General features: G+C 38.6%; 1 protein-coding gene across 1 annotated transcript in view; it reads left to right on the top strand.

Annotated features, from left to right (window-relative positions):
• The window catches only part of SMYD4 (SET and MYND domain containing 4), a 62,483-nt gene that overhangs the window by 11,456 nt on the left and 26,536 nt on the right, over window positions 1-24,491 (top strand). Inside the window, exons 2-4 of the mRNA XM_006863234.1 lie at window positions 7,903-8,047; window positions 17,123-17,212; window positions 19,423-20,575. Coding sequence (XP_006863296.1) covers window positions 7,903-8,047; window positions 17,123-17,212; window positions 19,423-20,575 — 1,388 coding nt within the window. The remainder of the gene's footprint in view (window positions 1-7,902; window positions 8,048-17,122; window positions 17,213-19,422; window positions 20,576-24,491) is intronic.

The following is a 24,491-nucleotide window of genomic DNA, read 5'->3' as shown; positions in this document are numbered from 1 at the left end:
AACCACACTGGAATCCTGGCATGGCGCTGTAGGATAAGCACTGAACTGCAAGGTTAGTTTAAACCACTAGGTCAGCAGTTCAGACTCACCAATCGATCCTTGGAAACACTATACAGGGTCGCTATGACTTGACTCAATGACACTTAACACCACCAACAATTTCAAGCACATGGAATAGTTTCTTCACTAAGATTTAATTACCAGAAGTAGGAAGAAAGCAAGTCTGTAGTAAAATCGTGGTTTTGCTATCACATTAATCCAAGCTTCCTCCAATATAAACACATGGCTTGTTCTTTTTCAAAATCATCTTGGCTATTTTATCTTTTCCCTCACATGAACTTTAGAATTGGTTTGTCAAGTCCATAAAAAATATTGTTGGGTTTTTGATTGGGATTGTGTTGGATGTATAGATTCCGTTGGGAGTTCTGACACCTTTACAGTATTAAATTTCCTCATCCAAGTAAAGAGTATGTGTTGCCATTTATTTAGTGTTTCTTTTATGTCAATAAGTAAAGTTTTATAGTTTTCTTTATATAAGTCTTGCATATTTCCTGCTGTATTTTCTGACTTACTATAAGATTTTTATTATTATGAATAAGATGTCCTCTTCCCAATTACATTCTGATTGAGGATTGCTAGTATAAATAAAAGCCCGAACATTTGTTTATCATCTTATAAATAGTTAACTAATGTGTAGTTATTATATCATCATTTTTCTGACCGTTCATTTGGAATTTTTATATAAGTAATTACATCTTCATATAGTAATCTCCCTTGCTCATATTTATGGCACTTAGTTTATATTTCATATTATAACATTAGGTAGAACCTTTCCACTGCCTGCTTGTCAGTTGGTCATATTGTGGTGGCTTGCATGTTGCTGTGACACTGGAAGCTATGCCATTGATATTCCAGATACAGACATGATCCCCCATGGTGGACAGGTTTCAACAGAGCTTTCAGACTAAGACAGACTAGGAAGAAAGACCTAGCAGTCTACTTCCAAAAGAACGTTAGTTAGCATCCTGCAACTTTGTTAAAGTCATATATTAGCTCAAAAAAAAAGAACGTTAGCATCCTGCAACTTTGTTAAAGTCATGTATTAGCTCAAAAAAAAAGAATGTTAGCCAATAAAAACCATACAGATAGCAGTGGGGCCATGTTGGCTGTGGTGTTGGATGATGTGCCCCTCATTTTTTTCTTCTCTGTATGCTGAGTGAATAATCCAAGAAGCTGGATTAAATGAAAATGAGTCTGGAATGGATGGAGGAAGACTCATTAACAACCTGTGATAGGCAAATGAGACAACCTGGCTTGCTGAAAGTGAAGATGACTTGAAACACTTACTAATGAAGAGACATAGTATGGGTTATACCTCAACATAAAGAAGACAAAAATCGTCACAACTGGACCAATAAGTAGCATTATGATAAATGGAGAAACTAGTGAAGATATCAAGGATTTCATTTTACTTGGATCCACATTAGAAGCCGTAGTCAAGAAATCAAATGACACGTCACACTGGGCAAGTCTGTAGCAAACGACCTCTTTAAAGTGCTTAAAGAGCAAAGATGTCACTGTAAGGACTAAGGTGTGCCTGACCCAAGCCTTGGAATTTTCAGTCACCTTATATGTGTGCAAGGAGAGCACTTTGGCTCTATATGATAAGCACTGGACTGCAAACCACAAGGTCAGCAGTTTGAGCCTGCCAGACACTCAGTGGGAGAAAGATAAGGCTTTTAGCTTTTAAGACTCACATAATCCCTACATCATATAAACTATTTTAAAGCATAGAAGAAGAGAAGATACTCATCAATTCATTTGATGAGGCTCTCATAGCCTGATACCAAATGCTGACAAGAACACAGAAAAGGGCATATAGGCTATATATCATTTAGGAAGACAGATAAAAAATCTTAATATTAGCAATTGAATATAGCAATGTGTTAAAAGAATAATACATTACAACCAAATAGGTTTAGGCCACCCAATTGTTCAAATAGAGTAAATATACCCATATAAAATGATCAATCTTCCCAAAATCCAAGAAGGCTTCAAATGTTAATGGGAAAACTCCGTAATCTTTTTTGTTTGTTTGAATTTTGTTTTATATTCTTTTTTTTTTTTTTTTAACTTTTTATTGTGAATTGAGTGAAAGTTTACAGACAAGATCATTAGTTTGACATTCAACAAATTACACACTTTGTTTCATCTCAGTGAGTGCAATCTCCTCCATGCAACTACAGTTACCCCACTTCCTTCCTGAGGTTCCTATTATCATTTCATCACCCTTCTTATCCCTTCTCAACTTTGCCCTGACGTAAATGTTGCCCTTTTGATTTTAAATGATTGGCTGTTCCATGATGAACATACCTTACTGGTGACGTTGTTCCCCTTTCTCTACTACGTGGCTGAAAATTGGACCACAAGGATGAGTTCCTTTCCAGACCTGAAGGGTGGTTGAAGCCATAGGCATAGGTTCCTCCAACCTCTTTCTGAACAGTGGGCCCTTTTTTGTTTCATTTTTCAAAAAATAATTTTGAGTTTTGTTTTCCTTTTAGGACAATTAATGGTGGTAGTCAAGCACCGTCTAGTTCTTCTGGTCTCAGAGTCGTGGAGACTTATATTCACATGTTCCATTAGTCCATTGGAGTAATTGATTCCAAGCATCTTTGGTTCTCATCTCTTATTTCTTCTGTGCATGGAGACACCAATAACTGCCCTTTGAAATTTTCTGTTCAGTTCTTTTCTTCCATTTGTTTTAACAACTCTATGCTGGAGAGCAAGTTTCAGAGTCTCTTCAATATCCATTTTGGTCTATCTTTTTTGTCTTCTTAATGACCTTTTGTTTTCTTCTTGTATATCTGTGTGTGTGTGTGTGTGTGTGTGTGTGTGTGTGTGTATACATAGATATTACAGTGATATGCATATTATTGTAATAAGTCTTTCCACTTAAATAATGTATCAAGTCTACATAGTTTTATGGAAGTTTTCTATCAGATTTTAAGAAACACATAATCACTACATCATATAAACTATTTTAAAGCATAGAAAAAAAGGAGATGCTTATCAAATCATGAGGAAACAATGAGACAAAACTGGAATATGGGATGCTATTAAGAAAACAAAACAAAACTATATTAACTCAAATAGAGATTGAGGAGAAATAACTAGATATAGTACATTAGGAAGTGTGGTGTGATGCAGTAGGATAAGCACTGGACTGCTAACAACAATGTTGGTAATTCAGACCCATCATCTGCTTCTTAAAAACTCTGTACAAGATCACTATGCGTTTGAATCGACTTGACAGCACTTAACAACAGCAATAGTACATTAGAACTTTGATTGTAAATGGAATTGGTAGAAGAGAGACATAAAATATATTTTAGGAACAATTGGGAGATTTTTAATTTAAATGATATTTGAGTTTGATAATTGTTTTAGGTGTGATGGTGGTATTGTGGTAATGTAGGAGAAGGTCCTCCTTCTCAGCACAGTCCCAACTTCTTCAGTCTGAAATTGATCAAACATGGAATCAAGACCTATTGATAATTATGTAATTGGAATGTGAAAGTTGGGAACAAAGATTTCTATGGCCCTGGTGATAGTAATGATGCTAGAGATTGCATGATGGAATTTCACAAGAACAGTGACTTACTCATTGCAAATTTCTTTTTTCAACAACATAAACAGAGACTATACAGGCAGACCTCACCAGATGGAATACACAAAAATCAAATTGATTATATCTGCGGGAAGAGACAGTGGAGAAGCTCAGTATCATCAGTCAGGACAAGGCCAGGTGCTGACTGCAGAACAGACAATCAATTGCTCATAAGCAAGTTCATGTTGAAGCTGAAGAAAATAAAAACAAGTATACAAGAGCAAAAGTGTGTCCTTGATATATTAAGCTTCTCCATCATGTCTTCACACAGATATAGTCTGTTTGATTCCTGTGTATTTTATCTGGTGAGGTCCATGTGTATAATCCCCATTTATGTTGTTGAAAAAAGGTCTTTGCCATGATGATTAAGCCATTGGTCTTGCGAAATTTTATCATGCAATCTCCAGCATCATTTCTATCACTAAGACCATATTTTCCAATTAGCAATCCTCCCTCTTTTTTTTTAAAGTTTTTATTTTGCATTGAGTGATAGCTTACATGGGGGAACATTAGTTTTATACTTATCCTATTGTATTTCATGTCACTGTGATGATTACAACCCCCTATATGCATCATCATTCAACAGTATTTACTTCTATTCCCTCTGGGGTTTTTTTTTTTTGGAGGGGGGATGTACACCAAAACACTCAGGAGTATACTAATCATTCAAACAACCAAAGGGCACATTCTGCAAGCTTGCTCCCCAGCTGCCTGCACACATCCCCTCTTCCCCCATGAGTCTAGAGTCCTCAGCTGCTCCGTCTCTCCATGTCATCATCTCTGCCTCCATCTCTGAGTAGGGTCCCACACGCCACTCCTGCTCTTCTCCCTTGATGGTCACAGGGCCCTCTGTTCCTGAACTGTAAGATCAACCACTCACCCCTTTTTGCTACCTTTACAGTTGCGACAATTGCAATTAGTCATGATAACAGTTACTCACTACTGAATCATAAGAGTCTTATCCCCATCTTCTTTCATCAGACCCATCTAGACAGGATAAAAAGCACACAGTGTGGGTTCTACCTCCCACCCCACCCCCACCCCTCGCACACTCTGAATCTAAACTCCCCCTTGAAAACATGGAAACCAGTCACTTCGTGCCTTTATAGCCATTTTAGGAGTCCTGATGTGGTGCTGTGGGTTAATGCACTAGACTGCAAACTTGGTATGAACTGCAAGGTTGGTAGTTCAAGCTCACCAGTTGGTCTTTGGAAACCCTCTAGAGGGTCGCTATGGGTTAGAACTGACTTGATATGGCACTTAACAACAACAACAACATTTTAGGTAGCCAATGTCTAAGTTGCCCATCCCTGTCAAGCCTGACCAATCCTCCCTCATTGTTTCCAACTTTCTCATTTCAATCATCAATAATTATCAATGCATCTTGATTGTTATGTTTGATCAATTTCAGACTGAAAAAATTGGTGGTGGTTGTTAAATACCATTGAATTGGTTCCAACTCATAGCCACCCTGTATAGGGTTTCTGAGAAGCAACTGGTAGGTTTGAACTGCCGGCCTTGTGGCTCAAGCTGACCTTGAAGTCCAGCGCATTATCCTGAAGCACTACACCAGAACTCCAAAGAATTTGGCAGAATTCTTCAATTTCATCATCACTGGCTTCAATGGTTGGTGCATAAATTCAAATAATCGTGGTATTAACTGGCCTTCCTTGGAGACATATGAATATTATCTTATCACAGACAGCATTCTCTTTCAGGGTGGATGTTAAAATGCTGTTTGACAATTAATGTGACACCAGTTCTCTTCAGTTTGGCCTTCCTGGCGAGTAAGCCACAGTATTGTTTGATTCAAAATTACCAATAACTGTCCATTTTAGCTCACTCATGCCTAGGATATTGATCTTTATTCGTTTCACTTCTGTTTTTGACAATTTCCAATTTTCCTAGACTCATACTTTGTACATTGCACAGTCCAATTACTAATGGTGGTTTATAACTGTTTCTCCTCATTTGGAGTTATGTCCCATCAGTGCATGAAGATCTGGAAAGCTTAGTTCCATTCATACCACTAAAGTCAAATCTACTTTGAAGAGGAAACTCTTCGCCAGTCATATTTTGAGTGCCTTCCATACTGAGGGGTTCATCATCCGACATTGTGTCTGGCAATGTTCCTCTACTATTCATAAGGTTTTCAGTGGCTCAACATTCAGCAGTGGTCTGCCTTTCCTTCTTCTTAGCCTGTCTTAGTCTGGAAGCGCCATTGAAACGTGAGTGACATCCTGGTATTTAAAACACCAATGTCACAGCTTCCAGCACCACAGCAACATACTAGCCACCACAGTGCAGCAAACTGAGAGATGAGTTGTTGTTAAGCGCCATGGAGCCTGCACTTTCTGATGCTTTTTTTTTTTAATCTTTGTTGGAGCAAAAAGCCTTATCTTTGTCCCACGGAGCAACTGGTGGGCACAAACCACCGACCTTGTGGTTTGCAGTACAGTGCTTATCATATGAAGCCACTGTACTCCCCAACAGATGAATAGTGGATATAATAACATCTTACAATATTATTACTTTCCAAGACAAACAAAAGTGAAAATGGTATTGTACTTATTTACAATTTCTTTAACTCATGAATTAGCAGAAGACCAGTGGATGGTCATATTTTCATATGTATTCAATCTGTTGCAATATTGTTTTAGTTAAAGCACATGAAAATCTAGCTTCACACAGATAAGTAATTGAAAACAGGAAAGAGTATATATGTAACACTTTCATATAATTAAGGATATTCTTGATACTATACCAAAACTCAACAAGTGGTAGTTTTGAAAAGGTTAATTGGAAGGTGGAATTTGAAACCTTATCAATGAAATTTCATACTCTGATATACTAAAATCCACTGGTCTGTCTTACTCATTAAATGGATCATTTACCCATCATGCATGATTTTCACTTTTTGGATAACCCTGAAAGAATCTCAACTCCAGAGATACTCAACCCATATTTTGAGAACAAGTGTTATAGGCTAACCATGGAGCTGCATCTGATTACATACAGATGTGTCTCAAAACCCAAGATTTGATGCCAAACCATTCCAATAGTATTGTTTATTTCCTGACAGTAAATATGCTGAGCACCCACTCCGGGCCAATATGGTGCTAGGCCCAGGGAGGGGCACAAAAGAACCTCTACTGAAACTGAGATTGAATGTGAGAGAATTTCAATGGAACTGCCACTCCTGTAAGACCCTTATAAGCTAACTAGTGGGACAGAACTAACAAGATTTCAAAATTGGATGCCAGTTGAATGCTAAACTATGTGATGCAGACTATACCTGCAATTGGCTAGGGCTCAGAAAAGGGAAAGTTCATCATGTTTAAGAGTAGTAAAAGAAAACTAAGGAGGAAGGCTTTGAAAAGATTCGTTAAATAGAGAAATAGAAATCTAAAAAGAGGACAATTGCAAACAACAGAAGTAGGAGTGAGGATGGTATCGTTTGGGAAACTGAGGACACCTCCTTTACTAGAACCAAGAGTGACTGGTGGGAACTAATGGAAGATGAATGAATTCCAAAGATTGTGTCCCAAAATTCTAGAAAACTCAGATGACTAAGCTTAATTGGATAGAAAACTGTTGTCGTCCTGCCTCACTTATTTCTTAAATGCTGTCTTCTCAGATAGTCCTAAATTCTAGGATACCTCTAAGAGTCTTCCCAGAATTCACATGTATTAATGTGATCTTTCCCCCCACAATTCAAGCATTTTTAACATCTTAAGTGGCAAAAAACCCTTGGTAGAAATGCTCTATGTACTGTGTCATTCTCCATACCAAAGCTCCTTTACTTCCAAGAGATGGTTCATTGTCCAGTAATTATGAGCTAAAGAGGGGGAAAAAATAACAACCTTGTCCTCTAAATAGAAATTCCCATCCTTATGTCTCTTAGTTGGTTATATGTCACGGAGTCGCTTCCCACTCATAGTGACCCTGAATAGGATTTCCGAGACTGTAAATCTTTCTCCCATGGAACAGCTGGTAGTTTCGAACTGCTGACTGTGAGATTAGTAGCTTGATTTGTAACCACTACGCTACCAGAGCTCCTCCTTATAAGACCTTATGTCTCTAAGACCACAATATTTTTCTCCTCCAGTCACAGTCCCTTACCTTATGTGTTCCAATGTTTTTCAGGCATACAATCCATTTCAAATACTTTCCTTGAAATAACTAATCTACTTAACTTCACCTTTTTCTGTTTTTTTCTTCCTTTCTTCATAAAGACCTGAAGATGAGATGTTTTTAAAAAGACTTTCTAGTGGTTATATGGTGGCAAAGGACCCCACGGCTTCCCTTTTCTACAAAGAAGAAGGTAACAGAAAATTTCAGGAGAAGGATTATATGGGAGCAGCAGTGATGTACTCTAAGGTAAGATCCTCCCAGTCCAGCAGGAGGCACTATCGCAACAATTTAATAATGCATACTTTTTCAGAAGATTGAGTAACATTATGGAATTTTGCAGCCAGTATTAACTTTGTCTATAACTTGAGGAGAAGAAGACCTAGCAGAACTCTGCTATTATATTCTGAAGCAAAAAGTAGTTTGTGTTACACCCACTATACAAATATACACACCCACTCTACCACTCATCTGTCAGTTTGCCATCCTGTGGTAGCTTGTATGTTGCTGTGATGCTGGAAGCTATGCCATTGGGGTTTTAAATACAGCAGGTTATCCAGGTTTCAGCAGAGACTCCAGACCAAGACAGGAAAGAAAGAGAGGGTGGTCCACTGATGTTTAGCCAATGAAAACCTTATGAATACCCTGTAAACTTTTACTTAATCCACAATAAAAACCTTAAAAAAAGAAAAATGCTATCAATTTCCTATTAGCAGATTCTTATTTTTTTTTAAAAAAAAAGCAATCTTATATCCAAAGTTTGGTGAATCAATGTATATGTTTTAAATTACATTAAAATTGTTGTAAAATGTAAAAAATTAAAAAACCCTATGAATAGCAGAAGAACATTGACAGACATAACCGGAAGATGAGCCCCTCAGCCATGGAAGGCACTCAAACTATGACTAGGGACGAACTGATTCCTCAAAGTAGATTTTAATGGCATGAGTGGAGCAAAACTTTCCAGACCTTCATTTGCTGATGGGACACAACTCAGAATGAGAAGAAACAGTGGTAAACATCCATTAATGATTGGAATGTGGAATATATGAAGTTAGGAGAGTTGGGAGTTGACAAAAATGAAATAGAATACATAAAGATTGATATCCTAGGCATTGGTGAGCTGAAATGGACAGACAGGTATTGGCCATTTTGAACCAGATAGTCCATATGGTTTACTGTGCCAGGAATGAAAAATTGAAGAGGAATAGTGTCACATTTATCATCAAAATGAGCATTTCTCTCTTGAAGTACGTTATTGTTTTGTAATAGGATAATATCTATATGACTACAAGGAAAATCAGCTAATACCACTATTACTCAGATTTGCACATCAGCCACTAAAGCCAGTGATGATGAAATTGAGAATTCTACCAACTTCTTCAATCTTAAGTTGATCAAACATGTAATCAAGATGCTTTGATAATTACTGGTCATTGGAATGGGAAAGTTGGAAACAAAGAGGAAGGATCAATAATTGGAAAATATGGCATTTCTTAGGATTCTGGAGAACACATAATAGAATTTTGTGAAAACAATGACTTATTCCTTGCAAATACCATTTTTCAAAACATAAACAGGGTATATACACATAGACCCTCATCAGGTGGAATACACAGGGAATCAAATCGACTGTATCTGTAGGAAGAGGCAAGAAAGAACTCAAACTCAGTATCATCAGCTAAAACAAGGCCAAGGGCAGACTACTAGAACAGTGTCAGGCTGAAGCTGAAGAAAATTCAGACAAGTCCACAGGAGCCAAAATGTGACCTTGAATATATCCCACCTGAATTTAGAGACCGTCTCAAGAACAGATTAGATGCATTAGGCATAAATGACTAAAAACTAATAGAGTTGTGGAATGGCATCAAGAACATAATCCATGAAGAAAGCAAAAGATCATTAAAAAGACAAGAAAGAAAGCAAAGACAAAAATGGATGTAAAGTGACATAGCCACAGAGGACTAGAGTGGAGAGTGAAGCGTCCAGCTGATAAGAAGAGAGGGCATATGCACAAGAACACCCACACTTGCAGATAATACCCACTTGACCTAGCTTCAGTGACTGGATGATAAGAGCTCAACTAGAAAAAAAGAGTAATCTGGAACAATTTGATAAACTTGACCTGCACCTATGGAAGCAGTAGCTCAAAAGAGGGAACAAATCTTTACAGCAAGGATCACTCCCACCCCCTCAGAGTAGACAGGGATAGGCCACTTGGACATTGGCTACCCAAAATGCGGGGGGCTACTAAGGCAAGAAGTGACTGGCTTACAAGCTTTCAAGAGGGAACCTAGATCTAGAGGGCATGGAGAAAGGTAGAATCTCACTAAGTAGTAGCCAGTTTATCTATGTGGGGCTGATGAAAGGAAATGTGGATAGGTCTCTTGTGAAACAATAGTGAATAATTGTTACCAGGACTGATTGTGAGAGTTAGAAATGTAAAGTTAGACGTTTTGTAGCAAGGAGGGGAGTGATTAACTTTTCAGTCTAGGAGCGGAGGTCCCTGGGACCATCAAGGGAGAAGAGCAGAGAGCAGGACCCTACCAGAGAAGCAGTGACGCCAGAGATGGAGGCAGAGAAGATGACGTAGAGAGATGGAGCAGCTGGGGACTTTAGACCCAAAGAGGGAGAGGGGCTGTGTGCTGACGACCAGGGAGCAGGCTTTCAGGGTATACTTTTTGGTGGGGTGATGATACATGGATGGGATTGTAACCATGGCAATGAAACGATATACGATAGGATGAATGTAAAACTAATGTTCTCCCAAACTATCACATAATTCACAATAAAACTTTTTTTTTTTTTTTAATGGATGTAAGAAGATATTCTGAAAATTGTTGTTGCTCATAGAGAAGCTAAAGCAGCTAGAAGAAATGAAGTAAAAAAGCTGAACAGAAAATTTCAAAGGGCCGTTTACAAAGACAGTGTCAACTATGATGATGAAATGTGTTTGTCTTTCTGAATCTAAGACATATTGGTTGTAAGCTAACACTGTGGCTAACCCAGATCTAGCTGCTCTCTAAAATCAGGACTATCAAACCAATAACCTTCATCAGTCATTCAGACAAAAGGCAGACAGTTCAACGAGAGCTGTCAGACATGAATCAGAGGCATAGTAAACTTACTGTTACAAGGCATCTGAAAGGATATGGGAAATGAATATGGGAACAAGATTTTCTTAGTGGCATTCAGGACATGTATACATACCCCTCACTTAGCTACACAATTAGGTTCCAAATACCAAGTTATTACATGATAGCAGATATTAAGTGAAAATGGAGAATGACTACATCACATCACAAAATACAGGATGACTGTATGGCACTGTGGGTTAATGCTCTGGACTGCAAAGTTGTTTGAATTGCCAGATAGCAGTTCAAGCTCACCAGCTGCTTCTCAGAAACCCTATACAGGGTCACTATGGATGGGAACCAATTCAATGGCACTTAACAATATATTATTACATATAACTCCCAAATTACATCCTTATATAATTGCCAAGCCACTGAGAATCAGGGCACAGCCGAGTTGACTAGTAACCTTAACCATCGCAGTGTTACTCTTGTCTATCCACCCAGGCATTCATTACATCGTTAATGTGCAGAATAGTTGGATAGTAGATTTCTCAATATTGTTGCCAATGTGAAATGTTGGACAATGAGATAGTCATAAGTGAGGTTGATGGTCGCTGTGAGGTGCCATTGAGTTGGTTCCGACTCATAGCAACTGCTGGTTCGACATCAGCCTCACGATGTTTGCTATTTTGGAGCCCACTGTTACTATCACTGTATCAGAACCATCTTGGGGGTCTTCCTCTTTTTTTGCTGTCCTCCGCTTTAACAAACAAAAGTGCAGAGTGAAACGTACAGAGACCTGGAGAGAACACACACAGCATTTAAGCTGAAAAAATTCAAGAGAAAATTGAAGCTTCGGGTTGCAATATTGAAGGATTCTAAGGGTATTGCTGTGGCGTTGTATGATAAGCATTGGACTGCTAGCCTCAAGGTTGGCAGTTCAAATCTGCCAGTCCCTCCTTGGAAACCCTATACGGAGTCTCTATGAATTGAAATTAACTTGACGGCACATAACAGCAACAATGGGTAAAATATTGAATGATAACTGAAGTTTCAAAACAAGATGGAAGGAATACACAGTAGCTCTACCAAAAAAGAATTGATCTTTTCAAGAGCTAGCATGTGGTCAAGAATTTATAGTATTGAAGGAAGAAGTCTGAACTTCACTGAAGGCATTGGAAAAGAGCAGGATTCCAGGAACTGATGGAATACAAATTGAAATGTTTTAACAAACTGATGTAGCACTGGAGGTGCTCACTCATCTATACCAAGAAATTTGGCCAACCAAATGGAAAAGTTCCAAATTTATACCCATTCCAAAGTTGACCCAACAGAATACAAAAATTACCAAACAATATCATTAATATCACATGTAAGTAAAATTTTGCTGAAGACAATTACAAAATAATTGCAGCATAACTGACAGGGAGCTTCCAGAAATTCAAGCCAAATTCAGGAGATGACTTGGAATGAAGGATATCATTGCTGATGTCAGATGGATGTTGACTAAAAGCAGAGAATACAAGAAAGATGTTTGCTAGTGCTTTATTGACTAAGCAAAGGCATTTGATTGTGTGGGTTATAACACTATGGATAACATTATGAAGAATGGGTATTCCAGAACATTTAATTGTCCTCATGAAGAACTTGTATATAGACCAAGAGGCAGTTGTTCGAACAGAACAAGTTGATACTGAATGGTGTAAAGTCAGGAAAAATGAGCTCATTGTCCACTGTCCTCTTGAACTCCATTTGTAAGCTGTAATCTTATACTAATATGAGTGAGTGACAGTCAACTGATTTTTATTGTGTAATTATAGTTTAACCATCAACAAGCTAGGTTTTGAGGAGAAATTATGACTCTTAATAATCTGTTATTCTTACTATCCAGCTTCCACAGTAGGAGCGAGAACAAGCTCCCTTGAGAGTCTTCATGCTTCTAAGAGATGAGCTTAAAGTAAGAGTGTGCCAATCTCTTGTACCTGATCTGTGACTTAGTACATCTTAAAAAAAAAAAAAAAAGGAAATTTGAGTCTTTAACAGGCCTATGCCTAAAGTTTGGAATTCATTTTCCAGAAATGATCAGACCTACCACAGTAGCTTCTGTAGGTATAGAAGCTCTGCCTTACAATATGACTACTGAAGGATTAAAATCCATTAGGTGTAATGATCCAATGATAAATGGCTTATTAATTCTTTTTCAGAGTTAATCTCTTTGACTTTATGCATGTACATCATAATATGATCACATGGGAAGTTCAAGAAAAGCAAAATGAAAAGTGAAGTCAGACAAAAACTTAGGTCTACTCTGGATGTGGAGCGAGATGAACTACCTTATTTCATGATGCTAGTATTTAGGTGATTGTGGTACTTTATAATTTTAATAAAGCTGCTATCTTCTTTCTTTTTAAAAATATTTTTTTTTATCTGATTATATGTTTACTTTGGAAAATGTAGTGAAGCATGTTGTTGTTGTTGTTGTTAAGTGCCGTTGAGTCGGTTCTGACCCATAGCAACCCTGTGCAGGGTTTCCAAGGGTGTAAATCTTTACGGGAGTAGAAAGCCTGATCTTTCTCCCGCCGAGCAGCTGGTAGTTTCGAACCACTGACCTTAAGGTTCACAGCCCAATTCGTAACCACTACACTACCAGAGCTCCTTGTAGTGAAGCATAGAGAGTAAAAAAAAAACCATCGCTAATAATAGACACTGTTAACATTTTTGCTTTTATCCATCCAGTCACATTTTTACATTTTTTCCTCTGAAAATCCATTTTCTTTTACAAAATTGGAGTCATGCTGTACTTACTATTTTGTAGCCCACTTTTTTCCTTCAACCATTGATTGTGATCATTTCCTCATGCTATTAAGTTTCTACTACAACATGAGTTTTTACGACTGACTTAATGTGCCATTACACAAGTGAGCTTGATTTAACATCTAATGTTGGCAAAAGGAACCTTGGTGGTGGAGTAGTTTAAATACTTGGCTGTTGAAAGATGGTGGTTCAAACTCACCAGCCACTCCACAGGAGAAAGATGTAGCAATCTGTTTCCATGAAGATTTCAGCCTTGGGAACACTGCTGTAATCTGTAGAGTCACTATGGGTCAGAATTGACTCAACAACATAGGGTTTTTGGTTTTTGGAAAGCATTTATTATATTTCTTAGTCCAGTTATGTGATAAATATAGCTATAAATTGTTTAAATGGAATAGTTCTTAGATTATATTCATGCTAACAAAATTGTTCTGTAACATTATTAGTAACTGAATGGATAAAATCAACTGTTTTGATTTTTATCTTCTCCTTTAATTGCTGTCTAATTCTCAAAAAAATTGACAAATTGTTGATATCTTAATAATGTGATGAATATCTCTCTATGTAAATATTCATACATATCTGATTATTTTCTTAGACTAAATTCCCACAAGAGCAATTACAAAGTCAACAGGAAAGTGTTTTTTAAGGCTTTTGGTCCTAGATACTGAATGGTTCTCCAGGAAAGAACTAGTTAGCATTTCATCTAGCAAAGTAAGGGAATGTTCATTCTCTGTATCTTATGCTAAAACTGGTTATTACGGTTATATTACTACTATTAGTAGTTGTTGTTGTTGTTGTTAAGTGCCGTCGAGTCGGTTTCTACCCATAGCGACCCTGTACAGGGTTTCTGAGGGTGTAAATCTTTACGGGAGTAGAAAGCCTGATCTTTCTCCTGCAGAGCAGCTGGTAGTTTCGAACTGCTGACCTTAAGGTTCGCAGCCCGATTCATAACCACTACGCTACCAGAGCTCCTTAGTTCTATTTAATTTTAATTAAAAGTATGTTCTCATAGTCTGCTTCTCCTGACCCCTAGCCACTAGTTTCTCATCCCCAGAAACTACCATTGTTAAATGTATGTATGTACAAATAAGTATAAATAATCTTCCATGAGCACAAACTATTTTTTTTTTTTACTATTATACAATCTTTTTGTTTTGTTTTGTTTCTTTGAGTTACAGTTCTACCTTCCTCGTAGCAAATTAGCAGGTTCATTTTCCTCTTCATGTCAAACTCCCCCCTAACCCACCCCATCCCAAGAGCATCCCTACAGTAGTGAGCACAACAAGTTAAAAAACATCAAGAAATATGAATAGGTGACTTTTAAGGAAACAATAGTGGGTATTTCAGCCTCTTAAACTAACACTATGTCGTGGTTTAAAACCTTAAGCTGCATTTTGACAGAACATAGAACATAGAGCAAGTATTCCAACGGGTTACAATTGATTTTGCAGAGCTAGAGTCACCTAATTGCACCGATTTGTAGATTGTACTAGGCTTGTCCACTTTCCCACATTTTCAGCTGCACGAGGGCATCAGTGGGCCCGGGCTTCTTGTGGAGGTGGCACCTGACTCAGTTTCACCAGCACCATGAAGTGCCAAAGGCTGCCGGGTGAATGTTATCCCTGAGTGAAAGATGGAATGTAGACCTGGATGGAGAAAAGCAAAAGCTACCCTAAAGGCCCCTGCCCTCCATGCTTTAGTTCCCTGAGAAACTCCTGGCATCAGGCCCAACCCCATGCCGGCACAAAGCAGAGTGCACTCTCAACAACTCATTGGCAACACTGACACCCACAAACTCTTTTTACAGAAGTGTTTGCACCATGCTTTCTTCACTTAACAATAATTTTGACGATCTTTCCTCATCAGTACATAAAGCACTTCTCATTCTTTTTTATAACTGCATGACATTTCATTAAGTGCCTGTATTGTAACGTATTTAACCAGTATCTTGCTGATTAACATTTAGGTTGTTTCCTGTCTTTTGCTATTTCAAACAATTCTGTGATTAGAAACTTGGCATATATGTAATTTTTTATGTGTCTGCAAGATAGATGATTGTATTTGTAAAATAAGTGCTTAGAAGAGGAAATGCTGAATTAATAAGCATATTTATAATGTGTGTGTGTATACATAGCAAAATTTGTTTATTAATCTTTTATATATTGTCAAAATTGCCCTCCTTAAACATAGGACATTGTACGCTCCCACTTGTGGTGCTGTGGGATAAAACACTAGACCACAAGGCGGTTTGAACCACAAGGTTGATGGGTCAAACCCCTAAGCCACTCCTTGGAAACCCTTTACAGTGTTGCTATGAGTTGGGACTGACTCATTAGCACTTAACAAAACAACAAAGCAACATATGACATTGCCCATTATCTCACCTGTTTGCCAACTCAGTGCTATCAATTTTATCATTATAATTATTATTTTTGTCAGTCTGATAGCTTATAATATGGTATCTCAGTAGAGTTTAAATTTGCACTTAGCTGATATGAATGAGGTTGAACGCTTCTCCATATGTTTAGAGCCATCTATATTTCTCATAAGAACTGTCTGTCCATATCATTTGCTTATTTTCCTACTGGATTATATTGGTTGTCATCTTGTTGATTTACAGGAACTCATGATAGAATAAAGAAATTAGCCCTTTGCCTGTGATGAGTTGCATATATCTTTTCCTGTCTATTCTTTGTCTATTGACATTGCTTTCAATGGTTTTTACTCTGAAAAAAAAACAAACTTTTTTTTGAACGTTGTCAAATTTGTTAACCTTTTTCTTAGGACTTCTGTGTTTTCGGTCATCGTTAGAATGCTTCACTACAGTTTCTTCAAGTGATTTCATAGTTTGTTTACATTAAGATTTTGATGGATTTGGAGTATATTCTAATGAAGTGTTTATTGTATAAAGGGCCAACTTTATTTCTTTCTCAATGACTACTTTTTGTACCAATATTTTCATTCAGTAATCCCCATCTTTTCTTCAGCAATACCACTGTTATGTTTATAATTAATCATTTCCAATTAGGAAACAAATGTATCCCTTTTGTGCTGTAATTTTAATATATTTCACTATCCATAATATTAATTAACCAATTATTTTCCACACATGGATTAATCATTTGTGTTTCTTCTGTTGTGAATTCCTATTTATGACTATTGTCTTTTGTTACATGCAGGATTATGCTGGTAAGTAGTTCCCTTTTTTTTTTTTTTAATTTACCTTCCAAGTTGCTTGTGGCATTCTGCTGTCTTAGCTTCAAAGTGCTTTGGGTATTTATTTCCTCATAACTGTGATCTAATGTAGTTAGAGATGAAGCTGAAGCACAAAGAAGCTCATTAACTTTCCCAGCTGTGTACAGTGTTTAGTAATAGGGCGCCTATAACCTGAAAAAGTACTTGATGCATGTAACCCATCATTGTTTTACAGGGAGTATCGCATTCACTGCCTGCCACTGAGCACATCTCACTGTGCTATGCCAATCGTTCCGCAGCCTTCTTCCACCTGGGTCAGTATGAAGTAAGTACTGGGGTGCCTGGGGCTATTCGAATCTACAGGCGAGTCACTTGAGGGCAAGGCCAGGACTAGACCTTCATCTCTGCTTCCACATTTGAACACTAAAATCAAGCCATGCTGTAGGTGGTTGGATTTGAAGTATATTGATACCTACCATCTTAGCTCTGGTAGCATAGTGGTTACGAATCAGGCTGCGAACCGCAAGGTCAGCAGTTCGAAACTACCAGCAGTTCTGCGGGAGAAAGATGAGGCTTTCTGCTCCCGTAAAGGTTTACAGCCTGGGAAACCCTATACACGGAACTGATTCCACGGCACATAACAACAAAAAATCTTAGTTATTTAGTGCTGCTGCACAGAAATATGACAAGTAGATGGCTTCAACATGCAGAAATGTATTCTTTCTCACAGTTTAGGAGGCTAGACATCCGAATTCAGGACTCCATCTCTAGGGGAAAGCTTTGTCTCTACCAGCTGTGGAGGAAGGTCCCTGTCTCTTGTCAACATCTGTGGGTCCAGCATTCCTTGAAGATCTCTGTGTGTCTTGGCATCAGTCTTCTCCTGGGTCCACAGACTCTCAGCACAGTGACCCTAAATTCAAATCACACTCCATTCCTGTCTCTTCTTTCTTAGTATAGTCAGGTTGCGCCTCTCTGCTTGCTTCTCTCTCCTTTCATCTCTTATAAATTAAAAGATGTGCCTTGAGCAAGGGTGGGAATCAAGGTACAGCCCTCCCTGATCCTGAGTCATTAACCTATAGAGGTTAGACTTTATAACACAGATCACAAAATGGAGGACAACCACCCAGTACTGGGAACAATGATCTAACCAAATGTGACATGTATTTTAAGGAGACACAATTCAGTTTATAATACCCACCCAAAGTGTTCTTCCTCATTTTACCTGTCACAGGTTATCATTTGGGGTTGTTTTGGTTGACAGGAGTTACAGGACATTCCACAGAGCCATGAACTAGAACCCCTAGGTCAGCCGTTCTCAGTGTCAAGTTCAGCTGTAAGATAATGTTGCTAATAATCAGGTTCCAAGTGTTTGTACACTATTTACTGGGGTTTTGTTTTAAGCAAGTAGAGCTTGTTCAAGATTAGCCCTGTAATAGTATGTAGCTTACCCTCAGCATGCTTTTCTGAGTGGGAAAGTAAAGATGAAATGCCTCTGTGTGCCCTTGAAGAGGTGAACTTTATTTTAGTGACTTTTCTCATCCCTCTAATTGTGGAGTTGTTTAATCAGGGAAGTGGCCATAATCAGGTTTATGTTTTAATAGGAACTGTGAGACATCGTAGAGAAGTAACAGAGAAGTTAAAGGACAAATTCTAAAATATCAGTGTTAAGCATCCATTTTGGAATTTCAGAGCACTTTAAATTATACTTAGATTTAAGAACTATTCAAAAAGCACAAGTTCACACTTACTGTCCTTAGGAGTCAAAGAGAAGAACAAGAATCTAACTGCAGGCATTTCTAAGCAAGGAAGTCCTGGAATGCTGAGGACAGTGATTACAAGAACTTACAAAACATTTAGCCTTTAATGACCTCCCTGTGGGCGCCTGGTGTGGTGCTGTAGGAGCAGACTGGACTTGGAACCACAAGATTGGCAGTTCAAACCTACCAGCTGCTCCTCGGACACCCTATACAGGATCACTATGAGTGGGAATCAACTCGATGGTATTTAACAACAACAACAACAACCTCCCTTTATTCATTCATTCTATTTCCCTTCTTATCATAATGATTACCACTTATTGAATATTATATTCCTTAGCACTTTAGATACATAATCTTATTTTATCCTTAAAACAGCTCTGTATGGTAATATTACTTTTCAGATGAGAAAACCATGATATACTGAGAAATTGGGTCACTCACTCAAGGTCATACAGGTAGTAAGAGACAATGTTAGGTCTTTTGACTTCAAAGTCTGCTCTCTCAGTCACCATCCTGTAATTCTTCTATCTATAAAACTGTATTTTCCTTAAATGCAGAAGTTTTTAGTAAGACAAACATAATTTCCTCAGTGAGTATTATTAATCCACTCAACTAAAAGATCACAGGGGTAAAACATGACTTAAAGAAATAAGCATTTGGTTATAGTTGTCTGTTTTTAATCATTTTTAACTATTCTGTATATATCTTTAAGGTTTTCAGTGGACACTGAAGAATAGGGACCAAGGGTCATTTGGGGTTTCCTTTCTATTTTCAGACATGTCTTAAAGACATCACCAGAGCACAGAGGCATGGGTATCCAGAAAGATTGCAACCCAAGATGTTGTTGCGTAAGGCGGAGTGTCTTGTGAGCCTGGGGCAGCTACAGGAAGCAAGCCAGACCCTCAGTGATCTTGAAAGGATCTTCACTGCCAAACCTACACTGGCAGCTTCCCACTTTCAGGTTATGCAGAGAAACCTGCATCATCTGAAAATAAAGGTACAAGGAAAGGAGACTGTTGCAGAAACCTTCCCAGCAGATCTAACCAAAGCTTTTAAGGATGTGGACCTAATGGAAGAGAATGAACAAATTCCTGGTGCATCATCATCTGTCAGCTTACGTACAGACCCTCTCAAAGGCCGCTATTTGATTGCCACAAAAGATATTCACCCAGGAGAGCTCCTGGTGAAGGAGGAGGCCTTTGTGAGTGTCCTTAACCCAGGAGAAATGCTACAACTGCACCATGGCCTAGAGAGCAAGTGGGACATCAGAGTTACCAATGGGGACCTCCACTGCCACCGATGTTTGAAGTACTCTCTAGCTCTGGTTCCCTGTGAGCAGTGCAGCTACGCCAAGTATTGCAGCCAAGAATGTATGCAGCAGGCTTGGGAGCTTTACCATAGTGTAGAGTGTCCCCAAGGGGGGCTACTTCTCACACTTGGGGTCTTTTGCCATGTTGCTCTGAGATCAACTCTTTTAGCTAGGTTTGAAGATGTTGGTAAAGTCATAAGGAAGCTTTGTGGTGAGATTAGTAACAAAGACATCTGTTGGCCTGAAATCGAGAATAAGTTCAGTGATGACCTGGGGAAGAATGAGGAAGATGGAAAAATAGTTGAGACCCCAATTCCTGGATTTGATATTAATGGAAAATATGAAATTAATTACAATGCTGTCTTCAACCTTTTGCCCCATACTGAAAACCATAGCTCAGAGCACAAATTCCTCTGTGGTCTAAGTGTTGCTGCACTGTGCAAGCAGCTAGAGACAGCCAGATCATGGGCCCTCATACAAAATCTGAAGTTCTCGAAGCCGAAAGCAGCAGTGACTCCTGGGTTGTCTCCAGAGTTGAGTATTTGGGGAGTGGCGATGCTGAGACACATGTTACAGTTGCAGTGTAATGCCCAGGCAGTAACCACCATCCAACAGACAGGTAAGAGAGAAACTTAGTTTTCTACCTTATCATAAGGTTCTTGATGTAGCTGATATTGAGAAACAAAGAACTCTACACAAAAACAGACTTCAATCAAATCAGTCTAATGGGAAAACACAGCTCCCATGTTATTATCATGATTGTGCCAGTGAGATTTGTGTCACGTAAAGAAGCTATTAATCCCACTGCCTCAGTTTTCTCATATGTAAAATGGGAAGTTTAATCCCACCTAATTTTAAAGAGTTCAGAGAATGACATATTCTTGTGAAAGTACTTTAAAAAGTTAAAAGCATTATTGCTAAAATTTTTTGTGACAGAAGACTGACTGAAGTAAACAGTAAAATAGCAGGTTTATTATAAGGTACATGTGAAGGTAAATCAAAAAGTATTGCTTACTAGGGTTCCATTTCATGAGTTTATTCCACACAAATCATGTTTAAGCATGTCTGTAATCAGTGGATGGCTTCAGACAAGTAATAACACTTGTCTCGAAAACATTGGCTTCCAAGGGAATCTGCTGAGCCAGTTAAATTCAAGGCAAGAGGTTATGGTGACTGTTTTTGGGGATTCCAAAGGAGTCATCTTGATAGATCTTCTCAGAGGGCACAAAATAATCATACAGGGACTTACTATGAATAGTTTTAAGAAAATTGAGGAAAAGGTCAGGAAAGTTGCACCAAGGAGTTTGTTCCATCATGCCAATGCACCTGCTCATTCTTTGTAGATCGCAAGGGCTGTCCTAGAAAAAATACATTAGTAAACCATATTCCGTCTACCTTTTAGCCCTCATCTTGCCCCAAAGCTCAAAGAACATATTAAAGGAACGCCATTTGAGGATGCCAAAACTGCTTTGACCTTGTGTGAAATGAGACGTGCAAAATTTTTCAGTGAAGAGTTCGAGAGATGGAAACACTGCCTTCAGAAGTGTATAGACCTAGATGGAGGAGATGTGGAGAAATAGCTTCATGTTTTGATTTAATACAGGTTTCTGTGATTTTTTTGTAGCAATACTTTTTGACTTGCCTTCATACACAGGACTTCAGGGAAAGCTAAATAGTTCTTTCCTTAGGAAAGGCAGAAATAATTAACTAAGCAACTGTAGAAAGAGCAGGGACTGTGAGGTCTCTGGCTTGAGACTCTTCTATAAATCTTCTATTTGCAATTAACAATTTCTTACTATACTTCCATTTTAAATTTCTGAAAGAGTTGTGACCCCTGCATATCTTTTCACACCATACTATGCATAAACTAGTGGCCAGCCTATGCATGAGCTGTCCTTTGGTCAATGGGCCAGCTCACGCGATCCAGGGACATATCAAGACCAGACCAGCCCCTGAGCCTGACTTTGTATATAAGACTCTTGAAGTTAAATGGGGATGTTAGATATGCCAGTCTTCATCTTTAGTACAACTGTTCTGTCAACAGATGTAACTATTAGTAGGGGGAAATGGCATTTCTACTATTAATAAAAGGAGCTCTGGTAGCATAGTGGTTACGAGTTGGACTCCTAATCTTATGGTGAGCAGTTCGAAACTGCCAGTGGTTCCACAGGAAAAAGATGAGGCTTTCTGTTCCCATAAAGATTTCCAGCCTCAGAAACCCTGTACGGTGTCACAGTGAGTCAGAACTGACTCCACAATACATAACAACAAATGATGATTATTAATAATGTTTAATCACCATCTTAACAGAAAATGTATCGTAATCCAACCAGTTCACTATACAAAAGAACTTCAAAAAGTTTGTGGAAAAATTCTGTTATCTTTCAATTCTACTTTTCCTTGAACTTTTTGAAGCCCCCTTGTATATACTTTTTTTCTTAACTTTTTGTGAATTGGGTGAAGGTTTACAGACAAGATCATCAGCTCTACATTCAGCAAACTGTACATCTTGTTTCATCACAATGATTACAATCCCTTCCCTGCAACATTTATCCTACATCCTCCCTGTAGCACCCCATTTACATATTACATTTCACAAATGAACAAGGAACAAATATTTGCTGTACTCTTACAAAGCAAAACAAAAATATATGTTCATTTAAATGTTCAAAGGGCACATTCTGCAAGCCAGCCTCCCACCTGAAGGCACACAGCCATTGTGGTCACTTTTCTAGGTAGAGATCTCACACTCCATTCATGCTCTTCCTTCTTGATGGTCCTGGAATCATCCATCTGTTCTGAAATGAAACATTACCTACTCCCTCCTTTTAGTTGCACATCTGCTACAATTATAGTTGTGACTATCACAATTAATTCTGCGAACAATTCACAATTGAGTCATAATAGGCTATCACTGTCACCCCTTTCAGCAGATCATTTGTGAAGGAAGGAAACTGTTCAGTGGGGATTCTACTTTACCTTCCTCATTCTGCAACTAAGCACACTCATGAAAGCCTGTAAGCTAACCACTTGATGCCTTTGTAGTCCCCTCTACCATTTTTTATAGCCAATATCTAAATTTCTTGTCCCTATCAGCCTAGTACACTGAAGAAACAAGGTTGTTCCTTGATTGTATATACTTTTGTAATTTTCCTAGTTAATCCTATTGTGGGGTTAGGAGGATTAAGTATTAGCTTACTCTATCTAGTGAGCTCTGATAGCGTAGTGGTTACGAATTGGGCTGCGAACCAAAAGGTCAGCAATTCGAAACTACCAGCTGCTCTGCGGAAGAAAGATGAGGCTCCTGCTCTCGTAAAGATTTACAGCTTTGGAAACCCTGTTCAGGGTCGCTATGGGTCGGAACCTACTCGACGGCACTTAACAACAACAACAGGGTTTATAGGCACATATTATATTGAACATGGTTTAACCAAACTAGGGATAACTAACTCTGTTCACATCACCAAAAAGCCAAACCAAAGCCATTGCCATCAAGTCCATTCCAACTCAGAGTGACTCTACAGGACAGGGTAGAACTGCCCCCATGGGTTTTCTAAGAGTGAGGGTGACAAAACTGTCTCACACACTGTGGACATTTTATCAGGAAGGACCAGTTCCTGGGGCTGGACATCATGCATAGTAGAGGAATGCATGTGTGCATTTCATGCAGTGAAAAAGAAGGTGACCCTCAACACGATGGTTTGACGTAATGGCCTCATCAGTAAGGCAAACATATCCAATGGTGATGAGGTTGGCACAGAACTGGGCAGTGTTTCTATTGTATGTGAGGTCGCTGTGAGTTAGAATCAACTCACTGGCACCTGACAATAATCTTTACTGAAGCAGACTGCCAACCTTTTGGTTAGCAGCTGAGCGCTTAATGACTGTACCACCAAGGCTCCTTTTTCATATTAGGTAATGTAGAATTCTGCCATCCAGTTTGTATGTTTGTATCCTTTATTTTAATTCAGCTATGACGTTGTGTGTGGGTATCTCACTAGGGGTATTTTGTGCAGGACTCTCTTTTCCATCCAAAAGCAACACTGGCCTCTTTCTGTGATAATACCAGATAGAGCACACTGCAAGCTGGTCTTCATTTTAACTGTTTTCATTTTGTTTTGTTTTTCTGAATATAAGAATATAACAAATGGGCCTCTGTGTTTGTTACCTTTGTTTGTTGTTGTTAAATACCATCCAGTGGCTTCCTGCTCATAGGGACCCTGTATAGCGTTTCCGAGGAGCAGCTGGTGAATTTGGACCACCTACCTGGTGTGGTGCTATGGGTTAATGCGCCAGACTGCAAAGCCATTTGAACTGGTAAGTCGGCGGTTCAGACTCGACAGCACTTAACAACAACAACAACAACAACCTTGCGATAGGTAGGACCACCTGCCTTTCTCCAGCCCATGGGAGAAAAGCCCACGGGACCTTCATTTGCTGATGGGACACAATTCAAAATGAAGAGAAATAGCTGTAAACATCCATTGAAAATCGGAACATGGAATGTACAAAGTATGAATCTGGGAAAATTGGAA

This window comes from Chrysochloris asiatica, unplaced genomic scaffold (genome assembly GCF_000296735.1).
Source record: "Chrysochloris asiatica unplaced genomic scaffold, ChrAsi1.0 scaffold00054, whole genome shotgun sequence".
In the NCBI taxonomy this organism is placed as follows: Eukaryota; Metazoa; Chordata; class Mammalia; order Afrosoricida; family Chrysochloridae; genus Chrysochloris; species Chrysochloris asiatica.
The sequence above is the reverse complement of the archived record's forward strand: the minus strand, read 5'-3'. Positions and strand labels throughout refer to the sequence as shown.